The 21,182-nt window shown below is 37.0% G+C and overlaps 3 protein-coding genes across 3 annotated transcripts; 2 read left to right on the forward strand and 1 right to left on the reverse strand.

Moving 5' to 3' along the window:
• The first annotated feature begins 282 nt into the window (after positions 1-282).
• Positions 283-2,793, forward strand: LOC105179844 (alcohol dehydrogenase 3). The gene is made up of 10 exons (XM_011103482.3): positions 283-529; positions 659-795; positions 908-954; positions 1,068-1,393; positions 1,491-1,573; positions 1,684-1,759; positions 1,861-1,922; positions 2,014-2,109; positions 2,219-2,380; positions 2,469-2,793. Exons 1-10 carry the CDS (start codon positions 493-495, stop codon positions 2,580-2,582), a joined length of 1,140 nt encoding a protein of 379 aa, XP_011101784.1. The 5' UTR covers positions 283-492; the 3' UTR covers positions 2,583-2,793.
• A 654-nt stretch (positions 2,794-3,447) lies between these two features.
• Positions 3,448-11,137, reverse strand: GTA2 (global transcription factor group A2). The gene is made up of 22 exons (XM_011103488.3): positions 10,630-11,137; positions 9,133-9,365; positions 8,870-9,016; positions 8,592-8,750; positions 8,412-8,495; positions 8,090-8,160; positions 7,650-8,007; positions 7,390-7,545; positions 7,213-7,310; positions 7,090-7,138; positions 6,861-7,013; positions 6,604-6,747; positions 6,418-6,511; positions 6,007-6,177; positions 5,874-5,922; positions 5,664-5,758; positions 5,508-5,586; positions 5,124-5,178; positions 4,934-5,051; positions 4,705-4,848; positions 4,496-4,596; positions 3,448-4,087 (listed from the first exon to the last, which is right to left on the reverse strand). The coding sequence occupies exons 1-22, from the start codon at positions 10,943-10,945 to the stop codon at positions 3,842-3,844; spliced, it is 3,120 nt and encodes a 1,039-aa protein (XP_011101790.1). The 5' UTR covers positions 10,946-11,137; the 3' UTR covers positions 3,448-3,841.
• A 794-nt stretch (positions 11,138-11,931) lies between these two features.
• On the forward strand, positions 11,932-17,302 carry LOC105179853 (Exostosin family protein). Its single transcript, XM_011103491.3, has 8 exons — positions 11,932-12,421; positions 13,333-13,479; positions 13,567-13,631; positions 14,069-14,138; positions 15,724-15,942; positions 16,303-16,446; positions 16,540-16,675; positions 16,759-17,302. Exons 1-8 carry the CDS (start codon positions 12,047-12,049, stop codon positions 16,986-16,988), a joined length of 1,386 nt encoding a protein of 461 aa, XP_011101793.1. The 5' UTR covers positions 11,932-12,046; the 3' UTR covers positions 16,989-17,302.
• Positions 17,303-21,182: the final 3,880 nt, after the last annotated feature.

Below are 21,182 nucleotides of genomic sequence, written 5' to 3' on the forward strand. Positions count from 1 at the left end.
GGTTGGCTTTTTTAACAAAAACCATCAAAGAAGAGAGAAATGATGTAAAACGGTATTGGGTGATGTCTCTATCAGTTGAAACCTCACTATAAACTAATCTTGACCTGTGATCCAGTTTAGTGTTTGGCTGTATTGAAATTGAAAATTCAACCAAGTTGTGTTTTTTAGCAAGAATATGAGTTGAAACAAACAGCCAAAACCAGAGGCAAGTTACCACTGCAGGAACCACCACGGTATTGGGGTTAGGTGTCGCCTGCATCTCTTATTGATTCATGATGTCAAATTGAAACAGTGCAATACAACCTGTGCGATGACTACAAGCACCAATCAAATTAATAGCAGGATTACGTTCTTCCCACTTGATTTCATCTATAAGTAGTCTCATTGGTGTAGTGGGATCGCATCAAACAACTCTACATATATATATCGAGCTTTACTGTCTACTTCCAGACCAAATACTTCTGCAACTTAGATCAAGAATTCTAGTACGAGATGTCGAGCACTGCTGGTCAAGTCATCAAGTGCAAAGGTTTGATTTTTAATGCCATTTAGCTTTGTTGTTTCAATTTCTACGCAAGCTAAGTGTACAGTGAATGAGTTGCATTCTTGTGTAAATTCATTGGCTAATTGGTTCTTTTTCGTTTTGATTGGATGAAAGCTGCTGTTGCATGGGAACCCGGGAAGCCACTGGTGATTGAGGAGGTGGAGGTGGCGCCGCCGCAGAAAATGGAGGTCCGGTTGAAGATTCTTTTCACATCCCTTTGCCACACTGACGTCTACTTCTGGGAAGCCAAGGTATGTAATAAATCAAGAAACTACTCCTATATTTTCTTCATAAGCTCAAAAGAACCTCGACTGGTTTTATTTACTCATGAGGACTCCCATGTTATGTTCTTGATCTTTCCAGGCTCAAGACTCTGTCTTTCCACGAATTCTCGGACACGAAGCAGCAGGGTATGTTAACTTACTCTACTTTCCATAACTTAATCAATCTACAATCATATAAATTTTCATCTCTGAAGCAATGGAAGAATTCAGGCATTGACTGTGGGGTAATGGGTATGTAGGATCGTGGAGAGCGTAGGAGAAGGTGTGACGGAACTCGCTCCAGGTGATCACGTTCTCCCAGTATTCACAGGGGAATGTGGAGAATGTGCTCACTGCAAATCCGAAGATAGCAATATGTGTAGCCTGCTTAGGATCAACACCGAGAGGGGAGTGATGCTCAACGACGGGAAAACAAGATTTTCAATTAATGGGAAACCCATTTACCATTTCGTTGGCACATCGACATTCAGTGAATACACTGTAGTTCATGTTGGTTGTGTTGCCAAAATCAATCCCCTTGCTCCTCTCGACAAAGTTTGTGTATTAAGCTGCGGGATATCCACAGGTATTTGATCGGATCAATCTGTAAGACGATTAGCTTGGTGTTTTCCTTTCTAGATGCATTGTTTGGAGTGAACTGATCTTGGTTGCTTGTGTCATAGGTCTTGGTGCTACACTGAATGTTGCCAAACCAACGAAGGGTTCATCCGTGGCTGTCTTCGGACTTGGGGCTGTTGGTCTTGCTGTATGTTTCCAAGTTCAAACCACTTTCGTTCTTTTTTTAGTAGTTTTTATCATCATCAGAAAGACAAAAGGTAAAGTGGATAATCATTTGTTTTTCGGTCTCATTTTCAGGCTGCAGAAGGAGCCAGATTGGCCGGTGCATCACGAATAATCGGTGTGGACCTGAACTCTGGCAGATTTGAAGAAGGTATGCAGTATGGAGCCTGCATGGTTCTTGATATGTATATACCAGTAGAGGCAAAATGCAGTACCATACATTTGCTAAGTGTTGTTATTTGGTTTATGCAGCAAAGAAGTTTGGCGTGACTGAATTTGTAAACCCAAAAGACTACGACAAACCAGTTCAAGAGGTTGGTGGATCCATCAATAACGATATATCCCTCTATCCTTGTGTACCATGTATGTCAACACTTTTTACATGTTGAAAATTCGTGTGTATAGGTGATAGCTGAGATGACTGATGGAGGAGTGGATCGGAGCGTTGAATGCACCGGAAACATCAATGCCATGATCTCAGCCTTTGAATGCGTTCACGATGTATGCTACTTGAACTCCTACATCTTTGGCCAAAATTTATATCGATTATAATCCGGCTATATGTGATGCAATCTAGTTAGCTGATTCTCTGGAACAACATTTATGATAGGGGTGGGGTGTTGCTGTTCTCGTCGGTGTGCCTCACAAAGACGCCGTCTTCAAGACTCATCCGATGAATTTCTTGAACGAGAGGACTCTAAAGGGAACTTTCTACGGTAACTATAAACCGCGCTCTGATATTCCATCCGTCGTAGAAATGTACATGAAGAAGGTTAGTGTTGAAGCTCCCCTGTGAAAGTTGGAATATATGTATATATAGGTGAATATATACGACTTAGTTTTTGGTTGTGAATGTTTAGGAACTTGAAGTGGAGAAGTTTATAACCCATGAAGTGGGATTCGCGGAGATAAACAAAGCTTTTGAACTGATGCTGAAAGGTGAAGGCCTTCGTTGCATCATCAGAATGGAATGAATGAGAGAATGACCTGAAGCTCAAACAGCCTCTCGTTAATAATGAACTACACTATTACAGTGTTTCTCATGTCCAGAGATGTCTGATACCTTGACTTGAGTGTTGCTTTTCCTCTTCACGTTGTATTAATGTAAAAATAAAGTTAAATGTCATAATTATTATGTATTGTAATATCATAATGTTGGTATAAAGGTTATTTTTCCATTTTCCATCCACGGTGGGTTCGCTTATGAGTTAAAGAGTCTTAACATTAGCTAGCGTTTCCGTTCCATGACTATTTCTGAGTACCGTTAGAAGGAACTACAAGGAAAACAAGAATGTAGCTAAAATTTGTTTTAGGACGCAGACGTATATGCTTAGAACTAATAAACCACGAGGCAAACCCACAAATTCTATTAATATAAGAGTAAGTAGCCCCACCTTCCAGGAATCAATCTTGAGTGCAATATTCGACCACCATACAGTTTTTATTGAACCACAACCAACAGGATATATGCATCTTCCTGTAGTCCCTACAGCTAACAGGAGCGGGAAGAACAAAGGACAAACAAAAACATTACCCGCCTACTTTATTTTATTAATTATGCTGTAAATTAATTCTTTCTCGTCTGGTTCGGTTACTGAAAAAAGCGCAAGGAAGACTTTCCTTGTATATTACTTCTAAATTTTTCTTTCCTTGTGCATCCATTTCTCACCAGAGCCAAACAAACACTTGAGATGAGTGCCCAGTGCGAAGACAAGAAAAACTTGGTGCAGCCCCTCCTAAGTCATTCGGCTCGGAAATTCCAGAATGTCATGGGCAAGTTATATGTAACTATCCGCTCTTCCCCGTAATGCACAGCTACATATGCAAAGCAGACACCAATTTGATGTACATATTAAAAAATTCTATAATTGAACATTCATACCTGCTGCAAACTGTGACCAGCTATTGTTTTTCTGCTAGCTTGGCATAACATAAATATACAACTCTATTTGGCAAATGAAGCAGGAGAAAGTAACAGTTAATATGCTTGTCAGCTGAGGCGTTTCTCCTATGCTCCACTCTTTCCTCAGTCTCGTCATTGCCTCAAATCATACAGAACAGTGGAAATCATTGCTCCTTACACTTGTATTACCAGTCTTGACTGAGTCTGTTGCGTGCGTAAGGGGGGTCTTTGATTTACCCAATACTTCACAACCACTCCAAAAACTTGTGAGAGAAACAATATTACATTGCTCTCTACAAAAGCTTGCTCCGAGGTAATTACAGGTCGTTGTCACGTTTGAACTAGTTTTGCCAATATAACCATGTCTAAGATTTTAACATCCAGTGTATCATCGACTTTCACAATGCCATCAGTTCCATCAATACCAATAAGTTTCCCAGTGGCCCCACGGTGCGCACCACCCATGATCTTAATCTTCTCTGCTTTCCTAGGAGCCACTATCTCAATTTCACTGGGAAGGGCAGTGACCATTTCTCCGTTTCCACTTGATCCAAGAGCTACCTTACATGAGCCGTCCTAAAAGACAATAAGATGGATACCATCAGTCCTGAATTGGTTATTGTACACTTGGTCTGCAAGTCTAGCAGTAGATATCACATTGAAAACATTATAAAACCAACTGTATCCGTTATACAAGGATATTAAATCAATTCCCAAAGGCAGCCAGTTCAAATATAACCCAGCTGCCAAAGATTGCTTTGCTTGTAAATAATGGATCTAGATTACCATATTGATATATTTACTGAATGCAAATTTAGTCCCAGCCCATTTACCTGATGTAAAATTAATATACCAAGCCACGGAATTACTCGATGATAAACACACCAGAATGACCTTTCTTGATCATTCCAGAAAACTACTATTTATGCTATCTAATGGTATGATGTAATAAGAGCTGCTCATAAAGATTAAAGGAAAAGATACCGGAAGCACTTCTCTTATAACTCCCAAAGAACTGTCTTCACCAGACCTACGAACATTGACCAAAATATCAGGCAAGAACCAAGGGCCTTCATTGTCTGAACCTGCAACAAAGCAATATTTCAGTGAGTGCTGTGTTACATCATCGCATGTTGGTTTGTCTGTAAGCATAATTAAAACTAAGACCAAGTAAAATGTCCAAACTGACAGACCTACTACAGGAGACATCATATCCAAACCACCACTTCCAGGTGTCATTGGTTGCCCACCAGGTGTACCAGGCAAATATGCGGAACTTGGGGTCATAGGCGGCTGCCCACCAGGCGTAGAAGGCAAGTACGGACTCGGAGCATTTGCTGAAAAAGTCGATATAGGTTACGTTAAAAACCAACATTCAGAATATTCCATGACTGTAACACAATGAGAGCAATAGGCAATCACCATAGGCAGAACCGCTATCTCTTGGTGTGCCGGCATCATTGTAATTGCCACTAGGAGTACTTGTCCAACCAGAACCAGGTGTCGGCGCTTCATACGCTCGTGAACGAGGACTTGATGGCTGAAAAATAATGAGACTTATCAACACTGTAAAATCAAAAGGTAGCAGCTTGACCTAACTTGAGAAACACACCTGATACTGCGGACTAGTTCCCCAAGAACCAGGGTTCCCATCTTCCCAATTGTCCCTGTCAATTCATTAAGTTCTATTAACATCAAACCAATGGCACATGCAATTCTATCATCACAAAAAGGTCACAATGGAGCAAGAATGACATCAAACATATGTCAACGGAAGCTGGCATATCCTCTTCCAGTTCAAAGAACCCACAAATTAGAACAAAAGCTTTTATCAGGAGTTGGACATACTCCCAGGCGACTCATACATGTATAGACTAGTTTATTCGGATGCAGCAACTTAGAAGAATAACGAGCCTGACTCCTAGTCTTTATTATTTCTATACAATCAACTTCACAAATAATCTTCAGTGTGTTTGCAACTTAGCTGAAGAAATACCTTGGTGGACTCATTGGCGTGTAAGGATTCCATGCTCGGTCACGCATAGGCGTCCTCATACCATCAAGAGCAGGGGTTACTGCAAACAATTAACACTCAGACCATATACCACAATTGTGCTGTGGGACAAATCATCAAGTATCCACAATAGCATACCTCCAGAATCTCTCATAGGAGTCATATATGGATGAAGTGGAGTTCGAGAAGGATGCATAGGCGTCTCACTTCCCATACCATATCTGGATGTTTCCCTGGTGACGTACAGCAAGCCAGAAAGCTTAAAATTCAATTAACTCAAAAGGGGAAAAATCAAAAAATAAAAATAAAAATAAAATAAACAGACAAACAAACAAAATATATGACGACCTGAATGGCGTAGATACATTGACGTTGTCTGAGATATAACTGCGATCAACTGCACAAAAAGGTTGTAACCCAAGTACTGAGAAGACAACGAACAAAATCAGAGAATTACTTAGCCAGAGAGCAGAAACCTTGCCTGCGACAACCTTCATTTGCGACTCTAATTCAACCCGGACCATCGAACCTTTGACATCAACAACACGGCCTTTGCATCCCTTATAATGGCCCAGACGAATTTTGACGGAAGCCCCAATTAAAGAATCATGACCCCTTCCACCTCCCGACCTTCCTCCATGTCTTCCTCCAACTGTCCAATTGAAGTTAACAAAATCATCTAAACTTGCAGAGCTACACACGATTGGGATATAACAATCAAGTAACCAAGTAAGTGCACATCTGCAGTGCAAACTATGACAACAAAAGACATCAAGACAACCACATCACCATTGAAGTGACTGGTCCACCTTGCACTGCCACCACCCCAGGGCCTGGGTACAGACACCTAGACAAAGCCAGGAGTAAAAACTCTTTAACAAAAGTGACTTACAATTCATTGAACCACCTCTAGCTGATCTCATGGGAGACTGGGGAACACGCGGTGGAGTTCTGAGATGGGCGAATCTTGACGTCAATGCATTACCCTACAGCAAAAGCAATTTAAAGCATACAACCAAGCAAATACTGCAAAAGACTAGATCAAGGAGAATAGAGGATACAAAAGTTCGATCCATACATTCCTATCACCATTTGCACGTGATCCACCAACCATCATGCAAGACTCAGATTTGACGCAAATGAAACCAGCATGCTCAAGGTGATGCCGATCATAAATAAACAGAATTCCTTTATAGATATGTTCAACAGGACCTTGCTTTCCCTGACATGGAAAAATGGTAGCAGCGTTAACAAATCAAGGTGATCATTTTTTCCCCTCAGAAATTACAATGGATTCAAATTCCAGAAGATAAACAATAAGTTAGAGAACCGCACCCTACACGGACCCTCAAGGATTTTTACAACATCTTTCGCGGATAATGTGTTCTTGTATCGATCTTTGGCAAAAATCTTCTTATCAATTTTGTATTTGATCTCTCTTAACCTCACAAGCGCAACATCAGGTCTCTCTGGAACACCCTTCAGGACCTATATTCACCATCACACAATTTCAGAATGATTAGCCAATAATTGCGATCGGCGACTTTAAATTTATGCTGCTTACCTGAAAAGCTTCACTCTCCACACGTATAATCACACCAAAACTATTATCACTGCACATGAAAGAGTTATGTAAGACTCAGAAAGGGAAAATTGGAAAAACAAGTCCGAGCAAAGAAAAACTCACTCGAGTAGCACAAGGTCATGAAGCTCATAGTCACCAATCCGTGTGACACCGGATGTTACTTCAGAGCTTTCCACAACATTGTCTGCAAAGACACGAAGCTATACAACCAAATAGTAGCAAATCAACATCTGCTCAGGCAAAAGTGTACTTTATAAGCTACAAGGGGGCTTAACATACAAGTTCCTTCGTTGTGTCTGAAACTATATTCACCACATGACCTTCAACTGAAACAACCATACCAGTTGCACCTTCTGTAGCACCAGATACAACCTTCACATGATTTCCTGGTTCAAAGTACTTGCAAAGCTCTTTGTCACTGATAGCAAGTGTTTTCTGAAAAATAGCAGGTGAAATGTTTAGTGTTTCATGATCAACAGCATCTCTATCCAACATAAAATTTGAGATATCCCTTCAAAGAACTACTCCATTTTACTCACAGGAAGGCCTTTTTCATTTGGTTTTATATGCACTGTATCTTCCTCAACCTTTTCCACCCATCCTTTCAAGTTTCGAAGATCTCCCTTAACAACTATCACCCTATCACCCTTCATGAAATGACCTTTCTTTCTGTTTGCAAAGAGCGTAGACAAACTTGACATGTCACCATCCCCGGTTTCACCAGGTTGCCTAAATTTCTCGAGTTCATCAAAGGTTGGTTGCACATTCTGGGTGCTGAGTGACTTCAGTGATACATTTTTGTACAAGAAACCATCCTTGAACATCATCCCTTCAATCTTTTCATAATAATCACCTGTAGCTGGATCTCTTCTGCGCTCTACACGAATATGCAGCTCTCTGGATTAATCAAAAGGAAACAAAATTAGAACAGCTGTTACATATAAATTTGACAAGACAAGAAAAAGAACATAGCACTTACCTAGCTTCATCAATATTCATAAATCTGGCAGGAGGGGTGAATGCCTTTTTCTTCTGAACTTCCCTCCCTTCCTGAAACAATGCCACATAGCTCATTACCAAAAATCTATATGAAACTTATGCATGATTACTGGAGAGATAATTGGTATCATATGCAATTGTCTATTGAAGATTAAATAAATGACAATCAAGGTAATGAATATAGAGTAGGTGAAGATAAATCTTCTCTTAGACAATTTGCCAACAATCAGGGAATTACATCAAAGAATAGAATAAAGGGAAACAATTGAAGAAGTTCTTAACAAGAAGTTACAGATACAAACCAACTTATTAGCCAGTGCTTGCAAGTCAATCCTTGGAATTAATTTCACTGTTGCTCTCTGCCGTACATTGTCAACATCCACAACCTTGAAATTAAAGAATAGAAAAGATTTACATGTTAAATGCTAAAAACACAAAAGAAGAGGGGAAAAGGAAAGAAGAAATCCAGTAGTAATGCACACCTTAGCAAGATCCCCTTTATATGTACCTATTTTCATTCTAACCCAGGTATCCCTAGAAATATCAATTGCTTTGCTTTCAACTGACAGAACGTCTGTCATCTCCTTGATAGGGACAAGCATTATTTTAGTTGGATATATATTGCGCATGCCCTTAACAGCCTGTAGGAAAACCAAATGTTAGAATTTCACATGTATCTCCCAGTCAACCAATTATTTGAATACTGTAAAGTCACATCCTCATGAAAACCAAAAAGGAAAACGAATCAACTTATGCATACCTCCCTCACATGGGCTTCTTTGTCAGCCTCTATATAGATATAGTTTTTGAGGTGATCAAGTGCAATTGCAGATCTAATTTGCAATTCAGGTCCTCTGTCAATGAACTTCTGCATAAGGCAGACAGCCACCTCCCTTTCACGACCAATCTGTATTGCACAACAAGAGGCTCAAATACATCGGAGGATGAAGAGTAAAAGAAACCAGTACTGCTGACAACTCTTCTCCACTTGATTCAAATAGTTTAAGTGTCTTAACATCATACCGCACATTTGACCATCCATAATTTTGGATCCCTAACAGACGGCAGTAGAGCCTGCTGTTCAACATCTGTTGCCTCCTCATCATACTCCACATTAAGGCTCTTTGCATATCTCTCCTGAATCCTCCTCTCCATTTCTTCTACATCCTCTTGCTCATCCTCACGCGGAAGCAATGGACGATGATGAATTCGCCGATCGTCCTCATCAGGTATATCAGCCCCAGTGTCAATGAAATCTGTATATCCAGATCCCAGGCCATCAGAACAACAGGTGATAATAGCAGATGTGAACCAGTAAGATCAACCAATCAGCCAATGCAGAATGTTAGGAACTCAAATGAAGCATTTACAGTTACCTCATTTTTCTAGCAGGAAATATGACAAGTCCTAAAACCCATGAAGTCCATTTGAATAGGATATATGTGGATAATACTTCCGAACCGATTTTTTGGGATGAAAGCGGGCCTTAGTTATCCGACGGTGCCGAGTGGAAGGGCCGTCGCTCAACAGGATATTTAATGCTCCAAACTCTTATTTTTGTTGATTCTGGACCACGAGAGTTATTTCTTTCGATCTCTAATCTTTTACCCATATTAGGTATTGGTATGTACACTGATTTTGTTATTTCACTATCAATTCACTCAACTTAGCATAAAAAGTTCGGAAGCACTGGTTCAGGCGTATCAAAACAATGAGAACCTTAAGCTACCGATCCTTGCAATTTGAAGATGATACTCAATGTAAAAAGAATATAATCCATCCAGCATAGAAGAAATAATGTATTCTACAGATAGTCCCTCTGTAATTGAAGTCTTGATTCATAGAAAACCAATAAATGAAAACATCTACTCTGACTATCAACAACTTACTAAACCCGAAAATATAGAAGTGCTTCATTTGAATTTATTCTAATGCTTCATTGCAAAGAAAAACTCTATATGCCAAGATTTACATCAACATTCAAATATCACTATCATAGTCGAGGATGCTACCAACTTACTAATTTCCTTCCTCCGTGTTGCAGTACTTAAAACAGTTATACCACAAACTCATTCATGAATCACTGAACTTGTGTCCATATCCCACCAAACAATATCCAAAACCAAAGTTCTGACAAAAATTTCAAACCCTCATACCAAGATATAAAGAAGACACTGAACCAAATGAAACTTCAAGTATGAAAACTCAACATAAATCTCCTTAAAATTTCTATAATGTTGTGAAGAAAAATATCCATCTAGCAGTTTACTGCGAAATCAACATAAGCAGAAGCCACAAAAACCCATACTACGACAAGTTCACTCGTCTTCTTGAGGCAATGTCATACCTTTTCTTCTCCAGTTTCCAGTTCGTATGAATTGTTAGACGAATTCATTCAAAATTCTACCCTCAATAAATCACATAAACTTCATCATTTTCCAAAGTAAACAGGAATTCTAAATAAGAGCATGAATAAAACAATAAATTCCAGACACAAGAAATGAAGGAAAGAAACCTAACCATCTTCCCCTTCCTCTTCCTCCTCTTCCTCGTCGCTATCCACCGCCGCCTCCTCATCAAAAAACTCCGAAGCGGCCTTCCTATGCCGTTTCCCCCCGCGGCCACCTCCTCCATACTCCTCATCATCGTCCTCCTCTTCCTCGTCGTCCTCCTCCGCATAATCATCTATAAAATCCGATCTAGTCCTCTTGCGTTTGGTCTTCCCGCCGTCGTCATAATCATCCGCTTCCTCATCCTCCTCATCAACGGCGTCGTACTCCTCCTCTTCGTCCTGCTCAACGTCGTCGTCCTCGTAGTCGTCTCTCCGCCGCGGCATCGCCGATTGACAAATTAAACTTCTCCGCGACCTATGTGTGACAAGCTGAAGTTCGGACTGAATTCGCCTGCGAGAGCAGTTCTGGCGAGAGAGGTGGAAACGTTTTCTGTGCCAGTGTGTGTGTGCGAGAAAGCCCTAGCTTGCGAGGGTGCTGAGCGACAAGGGGTAAAAGAGAGGGGAAAAGAGATCGAGATTTTCTTTAGATAGCTGAAGAAGACGTGGCGGTGCAGTATCAAAATGTGGGCTTGGGCCCAATATTTTTGTGGGATTTCTAAACTATATTTGGGCCATTCCATACGGCTTTTTCATATATGTTTCCGGCTCAGTATTCTGTGGGTTTTCTCAAACAACAATTGGCCCTATATTCAACAAATTTATTACAAAGAAATTTGTCAATAATTAAAATAAATAAATCAAATTTATATTTACCTACAATTACTAAATTAGCCATTGTGACATAGTTTTTACGTACCTATAATAAATAATATTTCACTTTTTAAAATATATTATATAAAAAGAAAATATATAAACCAATTATTACATTGAAAAAATAAATAAATATCAATTAATGTAAAATTTAAAAAAAATTAATTGTCTTATTAATTGAATGGCTTTTTTAGCATCACAAAAAAATAGTATGATGGTGTTATTAACTGTCGTTTATGAGTATGAAGGACCTTTTTTTATATATATAATATATTATTATAAGTTGAATAATTTTTTTTATTAGTTTATCATTATAAAAGTGAGAATATATAAATATAATTTAGTTAAAAAAATAATTTATTCTACTTGTAATAAGTTAACAATAAATTAAATAAAAAAATTTATTAATGCAAATAAATTTAATAGATTTTCACTAATAAAAATTTATTTATAAAACAAAAATAAATATAAAAAATTATTAAATATGATTTGTCAAATTATATGGGGTCGATGTGTAATTATGTTTAACCTCACTTGTAATTGTCCGTATTTACAATGTAACTTTGCCAACTTTCCCTTAGATCAGGCTGCTGGAGAATACGACGTCGTTGTGTGCTTCCCCGCCACAGAATCTTTACTTCACTTGACAGAGCTCCACTCTCCACTGTCTCATCAATGGCGAGCCTAAACTCCAACAACAAAAGCACCAGATTCTTCTCTCCGCACGCCCACCACCACAGCGTCTGCACCCGAACTCACCAGATCGCCGCCTTCGCGTTGGTTGTCGCGACTTTCTTTCTCACCAGGCTCTTCGACCACTCCCTGGGTCCCTGCTCCTCACCCTACCTCAATTCTTTTTCCGATGGAAATCAGTACACCGCACCGGACGGCGTCGTGCGGTTCGGGGGCTCCCCAGGGTATGGGACCCACCTGACCTTGAAGATCTACGTGTACGACGAGAACGAGATTGAGGGTTTGAAGCTGCTAATGTACGGACGCGACGGGAAGATTTCCGCGGAGGCTTGCGTTAAAGGCCAGTGGGGCACTCAGGTAATTTTCATCTACTTGAGTTGGGGCTTTTTTGTGGGAAAGTGATGTAGTATCTTTTATTTTTACATGCTTGTTTGTTGCGAATTTACTAAGAGGATGCGTGTAATGCAATGACATTGTTGTTACCATTGTATATGTTGTAAATCAAGGGGACTCATGCTATTGTTTGACTGTCACCATAAATTGCTTAGAAAGATTGGAAATTTTTTATTCTTTTTTCAAATCCCTATATAGAATGCTGAATTGAGCAAAATTGCTGGTACTAAAAGACAACAATAATGAACTGCTGTATGTACCCTTGTCATCTGTGAAGCAGAGCTATTAAAGATGCTCCCTTGTTTTAATTTGTGATTATGGTAACGAGCATGGAAAGAAACAAGAAATGAAGGTGATTGGTGATTGGTGATGATTAATTTAGAACAATGACATAGCCAGCATGGGATGTTAGTCAGTCGGGGCTTTTGCATAGATGAAAACAGCTTCTTATAAGTATGGAATAGAAATAGAAAGAGTTCGAAGAAATTAATGGCTAAACAGCTTCTTACAAGTATGGTAATATAAATAGAAAGAGTTCGAAAAAATTAATGGCTTTCTCAGAATCAAGTTGTTGGAAAGGATGAGTGAGTCTATCCAAATGTCCCTGCTTCCTCACATGATAAAATATAGGGAAAGAGGGTGCAGCACAAATGTGGATGAACTGTATCAGAAGTTAGTGCTCAATCACAAGATGATAGTGTTATTGAGTTACTATGTTGATACCTAAGCTAATGTGGACGAAAATGAATAACTTGACTTTGATCTATATCCTCATCATATAGAGATGGTAACTTAAGGAATGATATTTTGGGATCTCTTTATAGTTCTCCAGATGCAATAATTTTTTATTAATCTAATGATGTCATTCCATTTAGGTTAAAATACATAGGTTGCTTTTACAATCAACATATCGGACTAGAAAGAAAGAGGAAGCAGATCTCTTCTTTGTGCCATCTTACGTGAAATGTGTTCGAATGATGGGTGGCCTTAATGATAAAGAGATCAACCAAACTTACGTCAAGGTAATACTGTTTTTATGAAACATTGGTAATTTCAAAGAAATTATTGCCGTTGCATTTGTTATTTAAATTAGCACTATTTGTTTTCAGGTTTTAAGTCAAATGCCATATTTCAGGTTATCTGGTGGCCGCAACCATATATTTGTTTTTCCAAGGTATAATGTCCTGGTGTTCAATTATGATTCTTACATGATGATCAATGCTGAAAATGTGTTCAGTCCATGAATTTATAGGAAGAAATGGATTAGGTTCTTGTATATCCATTTAATCTTGAAAGTATGCTGGAAATGGAGACGAAGTTTTTATCTAAACTAAGGCTTAACCAATCCCTGGTGTTATTTCTTCTCCTTTTCAGTTGCAGATACACTTTGCTGAATTGGTAATTCTTTTCACTGATTTTCCGAGCAACCTATCCAACACTTTCTTGAGATCAAGATTGATTTTCTTATCTTAGAAGATAATAGGAACAAAAGCTGTACACTCTTAACAGGGAGAAGAAAATGAGCAGAGTTTGTGTGCTGTCTGCTTGGTTTTCATCAGTGTATAAGTTCAACTGATATTCTATTGTTTGTGCTGTGTTACTTCATTGCAGTGGTGCTGGAGCTCATTTGTTCAAGTCCTGGACCGTGTATTTAAATCGTTCTATAATTCTGACGCCTGAGGTATGCTTTACCTACAAGGTCGTGTTCTTTAGATTGCATGGTGAAATGCGTCACCTACTGGATTTACACTGTTAACCTTTATTCCACAAAATATCACTGTAAAAATGCTGGGGACCGAAATGATGACTGTTATTTTGCTGCATGACCCTGTGTAGCCATGCTGACCGGGCCTTTTGAATCTTTTTAAGTCTACAAACTAGATGTATTGTAGCATTTGATGCATGGTTAAAAGATTTCATATTAAGTAGTTGAGTTGAAATGGAGTAGAAACCTAGCAAAATTATTTAAATATAGTAAATAATAAAAATTTATCCAACTACCATATTCTAAAAAGTATTAAAAGTTTAGGCGAAACCGCATTGGCTGAAAGTGGTTTCCCCAAGTCTTTTTAAATATTTAAAAAAAAAAAAAAAGAGGAAGAATAAAACTGTTGGAGAACCGATGTTGTTGATAGTGGTTTTTCAAAAAGTTAAAAAATTAAAAAAAAAAATTGAGAACTTGCAGCGGTTCTCCACAAATTATTTAAAAAAAATTGTGTTTGAGAACTATAAAACTTAATATATATATATATATGTTTGAGAACCTCGACATTTTAGCTCTGACTCTCTATAAATATTTTTAAAAAATGAGCTTTGCTTGCTTGTTTTCACTCACGGCTGCATTGTTGCACCCGTGAGTGAAATAATGGTATTGAGTGAAGCACGTGTACTTTTATAAGTTTTATCACTTTTATGAGTGATAGTCTGTGGATGAGATTCACGAGTATTCTTGTTGCTTGTCAAGTGTGTTATTCAAGGCAGAATTCTAGTTGCTCGTCGAGTGCTATGTTTTGTAAAATAATTCTAGCCTCCTGAATCTCATCCACAGGCAGCACTTGACTAGCAACTTTGGCGGTTGCTTGTTCAGCTTCCTTCCTTATGGGTAAAAATTCAAGTGTTCTATATGATTTTCCTTCTGAAAAAACTATTGACCTGAAGCGGCGAGCATGAGGAGTGCACAGGTTGCAACAAAATTGCACGTGCTTTACTCAATACCATTATTTCACTCATGGGTGGACGGGGTGCAACAGTGCCTCCATGGGTGAAAATAAGCAAGCAAAGTTGTTGTATGCTGCTTTGCTTGCTTGTTTGCATGCGTCTTCTCAACAATATTTTTCTTTTTGAAGTTAGATAGCCGCAATTCTCAATTACATATTATTTTAACTACAGCCACTGGCTGCGGTTCTGAGGCTTTTTTTCTTTTTAATAAATTCTTTAATTTTTTAAGAACCTTGACAGCAGCAGTTCTCTGACAGTTTCTTTTTTTCTTTAATATTTTAAAAAAATGGCAGGTTTTGCCTAAACTTTTAACACTTCCAGAACCCAGTATTTTGGTCCCCTTTTTTTTTTTTTTTTGGTTACTAGTTTTAAATAATTTTGCCTAAAAATCTCTAGCATTTGGTTTCCAATTATATTAGGTTTATGAGTCGCATATGTTATGTAATGTCATCTACAGCAATAAATAACTTTTGAATTAACTATAGTTGCAAGATCATTACCCTTCATCAGTTTTTGATGTTATGAATGTCTATTTCCTCTCATGAAAGGGAGACCGCACAGATAAACGAGATACCAGTGCCTTCAACACATGGAAAGATATCATCATACCTGGTAATATTGATGATGGTATGACAGTTCGGAAGCCTAGGCTAGTTGACCCTTTGCCTTTATCTAGGAGGAAATATTTGGCAAACTATTTAGGTCGAGCACAAGGAAAGGCTGGCCGTCTACAATTGATAGATCTTGCCAGACAATATCCTGATAAGGTACATCTTTCATTTCTGGATTGTGATACAGACCTTTTTCATTTTCTGTTTCAACTGAAAAGTCCTTAGTTTAAAAATTTTCCAAGAGGAAAATCATATAAATGGTAGATTGTTTCTTCAAACTATCAGCAGTAGATTATTCTTTATATCATACTACTCATGGAAATATCAAGAAGGCAGTTAAGTTTCTCAGCTGGTGAAGGAGGCGACGTTGCGTCATGTCAGATTGTGCTCGAAATGTATCGACTTTTTACTATATTATAATACATGTGAATGACCTTAGCGGATAGCAATCGGTTTGTGTTGCCATAATATATGTAATACCCCTCCAAGGGACATCCATGTTGATTCTGTGAACAGTTGGAATCTCCAGAGTTGAAATTCAGTGGCCCAGACAAACTTGGGAGAACAGAATACTTTCAACATCTTCGCAATGCAAAATTCTGTCTGGCTCCACGTGGGGAATCATCATGGACTCTTCGCTTTTACGAATCATTCTTTGTGGTCTGTATCTCGCCTTTTGCTTTGTTGTCCAATACTTTAAATACAGAAATACAGTCTGTTGAACTAGTTGGTGCATTGGTTTGATTTGAGCAGGAGTGTGTTCCAGTTATATTATCAGATCAAGTGGAATTGCCTTTCCAAAATGTAGTTGACTACATGCAAATTTCAATTAAATGGCCATCCACTCGGATAGGAACAGAACTTCTGGATTACTTGGAATCAATTCCAGGTCACGCTAGTGGACTCTTTCCTCCCTTTTCTATCCTATTGGCATCACTATAGTAATGGCTAATACCTTTTGCTTTCTCACAGATAAAGACTTGGAGGAGATGATCGCCAAGGGTAGACGAGTGAGGTGCTTATGGGTTTATGCTCCTGAATCTGAATCCTGCTCTGCTTTCAGTGGAATTCTATGGGAACTTCAGAAGAAAGTGAGGCAATTCCATCAGTCAGCTGAGACGTTTTGGCTGCATAATGGATCTATAGTCAACAGAGATTTAGTAGAATTCAGCAAATGGAAACCACCCATGCCTTTGCCTTAAAATGATCTGGGAATAAAGATATTGATTATGGCTTTTCTCCACTATTCTTTACGCATTCTTAAAAGACGCATTAACCTTTTTGTGTTATCGAATTTCGTAACATGTTAGTCGTACATGTTCTCCCAGCGAACAAAGAAAAACACAAGTCAAAGAGTGTTCACATAGCGTAAATGTCTCTTAGCTGTATAGGAAAGCAAAATGTTCATACCCCTGGGTGGACAACTTCAACTTCTTGATGTGTGAACAAGAAAGATATTGTTGATGCATTTGCTGTAAACTTATATTTGTATTCTAGTTATTTCTCAGTTCTTGTCTTTTTAACTCTTCCGAACTGCAGCTGAACAACATGAAGGTTGTGTTTAGAACTTGTATCTTAACTAGAGGAACAAAAACTTATTGAAGATGACAGTATGCTGCAAGCCGCATGCGCTACAGATGATTTTTTGGCAAGATAACGATAGGAGCGGTCAGCACTAGCATCTCATTATAGCAACTTCAAGAGTCCACGACTAATAAACTAGTCGGGATCACTGCCTAAAACCCCCCTCAGACATTAGATGACTTCAATCAGAAAGCACATGCAGAAAGACAGGACACAGGTGAAACATCAGAATGTAGGTTAGGAAGTCATTTTCAATGGATGAGATACAAAGTTCGAGTGACAAATTTGGTCAAGATTCTCTCAGCATGGCCATTCGAGGTTGCTTGGCTGCTTAGTAGCTTTAACTTAGCTCCAAATCTTGGGTCCACTCATCATATTTGGTATACTTTGCCACTGATCTTGAGGGATCTTGACAGGGAATGTGAACATTGGGGTTTCCAATAATGCAATCTCAAGGCCATTATTATAGTATCGTGTTTTTTATTTAATTATCTCTCTTTCTTTTCTTTCCATTGTTTTGCACCGTCCAAGCCTAAGGTTTCTTGAAGTGATTGGATCAACAAAGGGATCAGCTTAAAGTGAGTGTTTGGTGACATATGTTTGTGGTGACGGGTACAATTCTAAGGTAGTGTTTGTTACACTTTCTGCTCTTAAAAAAAGTTGTAATTTGTAGACAAATATGTTAAAATTAAAATAGAATTGAAAAATGAGATCATTTACCAAAAAAAATATCAAGAAGTAAAAAACATTAAATTTGAATGTTTGGGAAAACATTTACTTTTAATTAAAATAAGAACTTTAAACCCGTATGTTAGATATGACTGCTATAAGGAGAACACAATAGTTCAAAATGAGGGATATAATTACATTTACATTACTGATCTAAATGCTCCGTTTACGCAAACTATCTTTGTTTTGTGGATAATTTCACATACATTTTCGATAACATCAATATGATTACACAAAGTACTCTTATTTTGAAGCTGTCATAAATGATATTTAACAAAAGAAAAAGGTGATGTGTGTAAACAAAATATAAGAAAGAGAGTATAAATGTAATTATCCTTAAAAATTATGTCGAATACATTAACCAAATAGTAATCGCAATTATTGTTCCAACACTATTTTTTCTTCTAGGGTTCCAAATTTGAATTAATTCTCAAAACACTCATAAATAATTTTTTTATACCCAAAAGATTAAATACTCTTTTGAAAAATTTGCAAGCACTCACCAAGTCTGGAGCATTAATCCTCTAATTTATATTGCCAAACCTGTACTCTACCCATAGGGTTTTTTTTTTTTTTTTTTTGATTTAATATATATTAGGTTATAACAACTGATCAAGAACTACATATAATCTTGATTCACTTTTCCCAGTCAACTTTTTGTGGGAGTCTGTAATAATCATATCTTTCTTGATTACCCTTCCACTCAAATGATCAAACAAGGTTTTAGGGTTTTTTCCCTTTTCTCTTTTTGATTTGGAAGGTTTTAGGTTTTCGCTTTAACAAGGTAGGTAACCTCAAATGCAATGAAAATTTTCTGCCAGCACAACAAGAATTAGCACAATAATTAATGATTAGTCTTAATCAAAACGCATGCAAAGAAGGAAATTATTCCTTTTCATTTTCAAGATTTGTAGGCTTTATAATCCTTTTGTAGCAAAAAGATGAGCTATGGTTGGGGGAAAAGTTAATTAATTATGTTCCCCCTGCATGATTAGGAGATTGACTAAAATGTTAAAGAAAAATTCCATTCCACATTGGTCGGTTCGTCGAGACGTGAACTAATATATAATAAATGCAGTATACTTGAGGTATAATGAGTGTATAGTTAAGAGAAAATACCAATCACACAATAAGTTTAATTTGAACAAGAATTTTATAAATTGTTAGGTGCTTTAGTTCTTCCTTTCCTATATTGAGAGGGTTATGTGGTCTGGCTCTGCAATTGGGGACTCACTGTCAACATGTTTGTTTAAGACAAGAATTCCAAATGAAATTACCAGATTTTGTCCTCTCTCCGACAATAATTTTTAGGTATCACATTATTTAATTGCATGTGCACATTGCAATGGTTTGGCACACAGGTTTCGGAAACAATTGACCTGCCGTTCCAAAGTTAGGACCGTTTCGCAATTAATGAGATTTTTTGTCCTATTTAATTATCATGATCAAAAATATCGAATTACTGTGATCGACTATTAATTAATTTTACTTTTACGACAGTTGTTTTTGCAAACGAAGCAAAAACATTATTCATAATTGACAGCTATGACAATTGTTTTTAATATAGATTATTAGTGGTGTCAAATTAGTACAGTTTTATATGAATAAAATTGATTATTATTATTATATCTTTTTTTATTTAAAATTACGTGTGATGTCATATCAATGCATTATGAAAAAATATATTATTAGTTTGTATGGTATTGGTTGAAAAAATCATATCTGTGCAAGCCTAAAAGCAGGTACCCCAACTATCTCTGCAATTTACACTCTTAATATTTATTTTTATCTGATAAATAAGTTCTTTCGTTAGTCAAAATTTACTAAATTTGATGATATTAACAAAAAAAAAAATTAGATAAAAATTCATATTTACCCACAACTGACTTATTATTGAGTTATTGCATGTCCAACATAAATTTTTTTATAATCAAATTACCCTTATATATTTTTACATATTAATGCATGTGAGGAGGTATATATATCTTCACCTGCAATAAGACAGAATATCGACTTTCATTCAATTTTTTTGCTCATGTCAATAAATTCAGTGACTTTCGACTAATGGATAAACCAATCTATTATATGAGAGCAAATTCAAGGATACGGAATGTAACTTTTCAAATCACAAAAGGTTTACGTGTAATTATACCAAATTTATGGAGACGTGAGTGTAATTATCTAAAAAAAACTATCTCTCCAATTTGCAACTTCATTTTTTTGGCCACATTATTAATTAATTAATTAATGACGCAAGACAATATTTTATTTCAAGTCAGATATCGCGACACTCCATCATTACTAACATTATTTGCTTAATTAACTCGACGCTAGCTGATCCCTCCTTTTAAACTATTAATTAATATGTGCACATAAATTTATAAAATTATACAAAATTAAAAAATAAAATACACAATATTATAGAAAAACTTATAATTTTAGTCCTGTAACTATACGGGGCGGCAATTTTAGTCTTAAGATTAAATTCAGCATTAAACCTTATAATTTAAAAAATTGACACATTAAAAATAAAATTCACTAAAAATTACAATTTGGTTGGAATTTGGGTCTCACGTCGGGTAAATATGTCAAATTTCATAACTATAAGGTCATGAGTTCAAATCCTATCAAGTGTGGGTTGTTATTCCTTTAGGAGTAGTTGGTTTTCTACGATATTAATAGTTCGATTTATTTAAAAAAAATATATATCTATAATTGTTTTGTGGAGCTCAAATATTAGGAAATAGATTAGAATTAGTTGTGAGTTTGAAAATAATGATTATGGTTTGCATCAACACTGAATAAACACATAATTGAGGTAAGGAGTGCACGACACATGCACTCACCAAATAAATAAATATATGTATGTATATATATTCTCTCTTATCAATAATAATAACACGAATAATAATAATAATTACTTGATGCCAAATATCAGACATGTCCCGTTGATTAGGAATACATCATCTCATCCTCTGTCCCATAAGTAATTTATTTTTATATCCCAATTCACTTTTTTTTTAATCATAAATAAATCAAGAAAGATATAATAAATAATTTTCATAGATAAAGAAATGTCATCA

The sequence above is a fragment of the Sesamum indicum genome, linkage group LG2 (genome assembly GCF_026168435.1).
Source record: "Sesamum indicum cultivar Baizhima isolate 11 linkage group LG2, ASM2616843v1, whole genome shotgun sequence".
Taxonomy (NCBI): Eukaryota; Viridiplantae; Streptophyta; class Magnoliopsida; order Lamiales; family Pedaliaceae; genus Sesamum; species Sesamum indicum.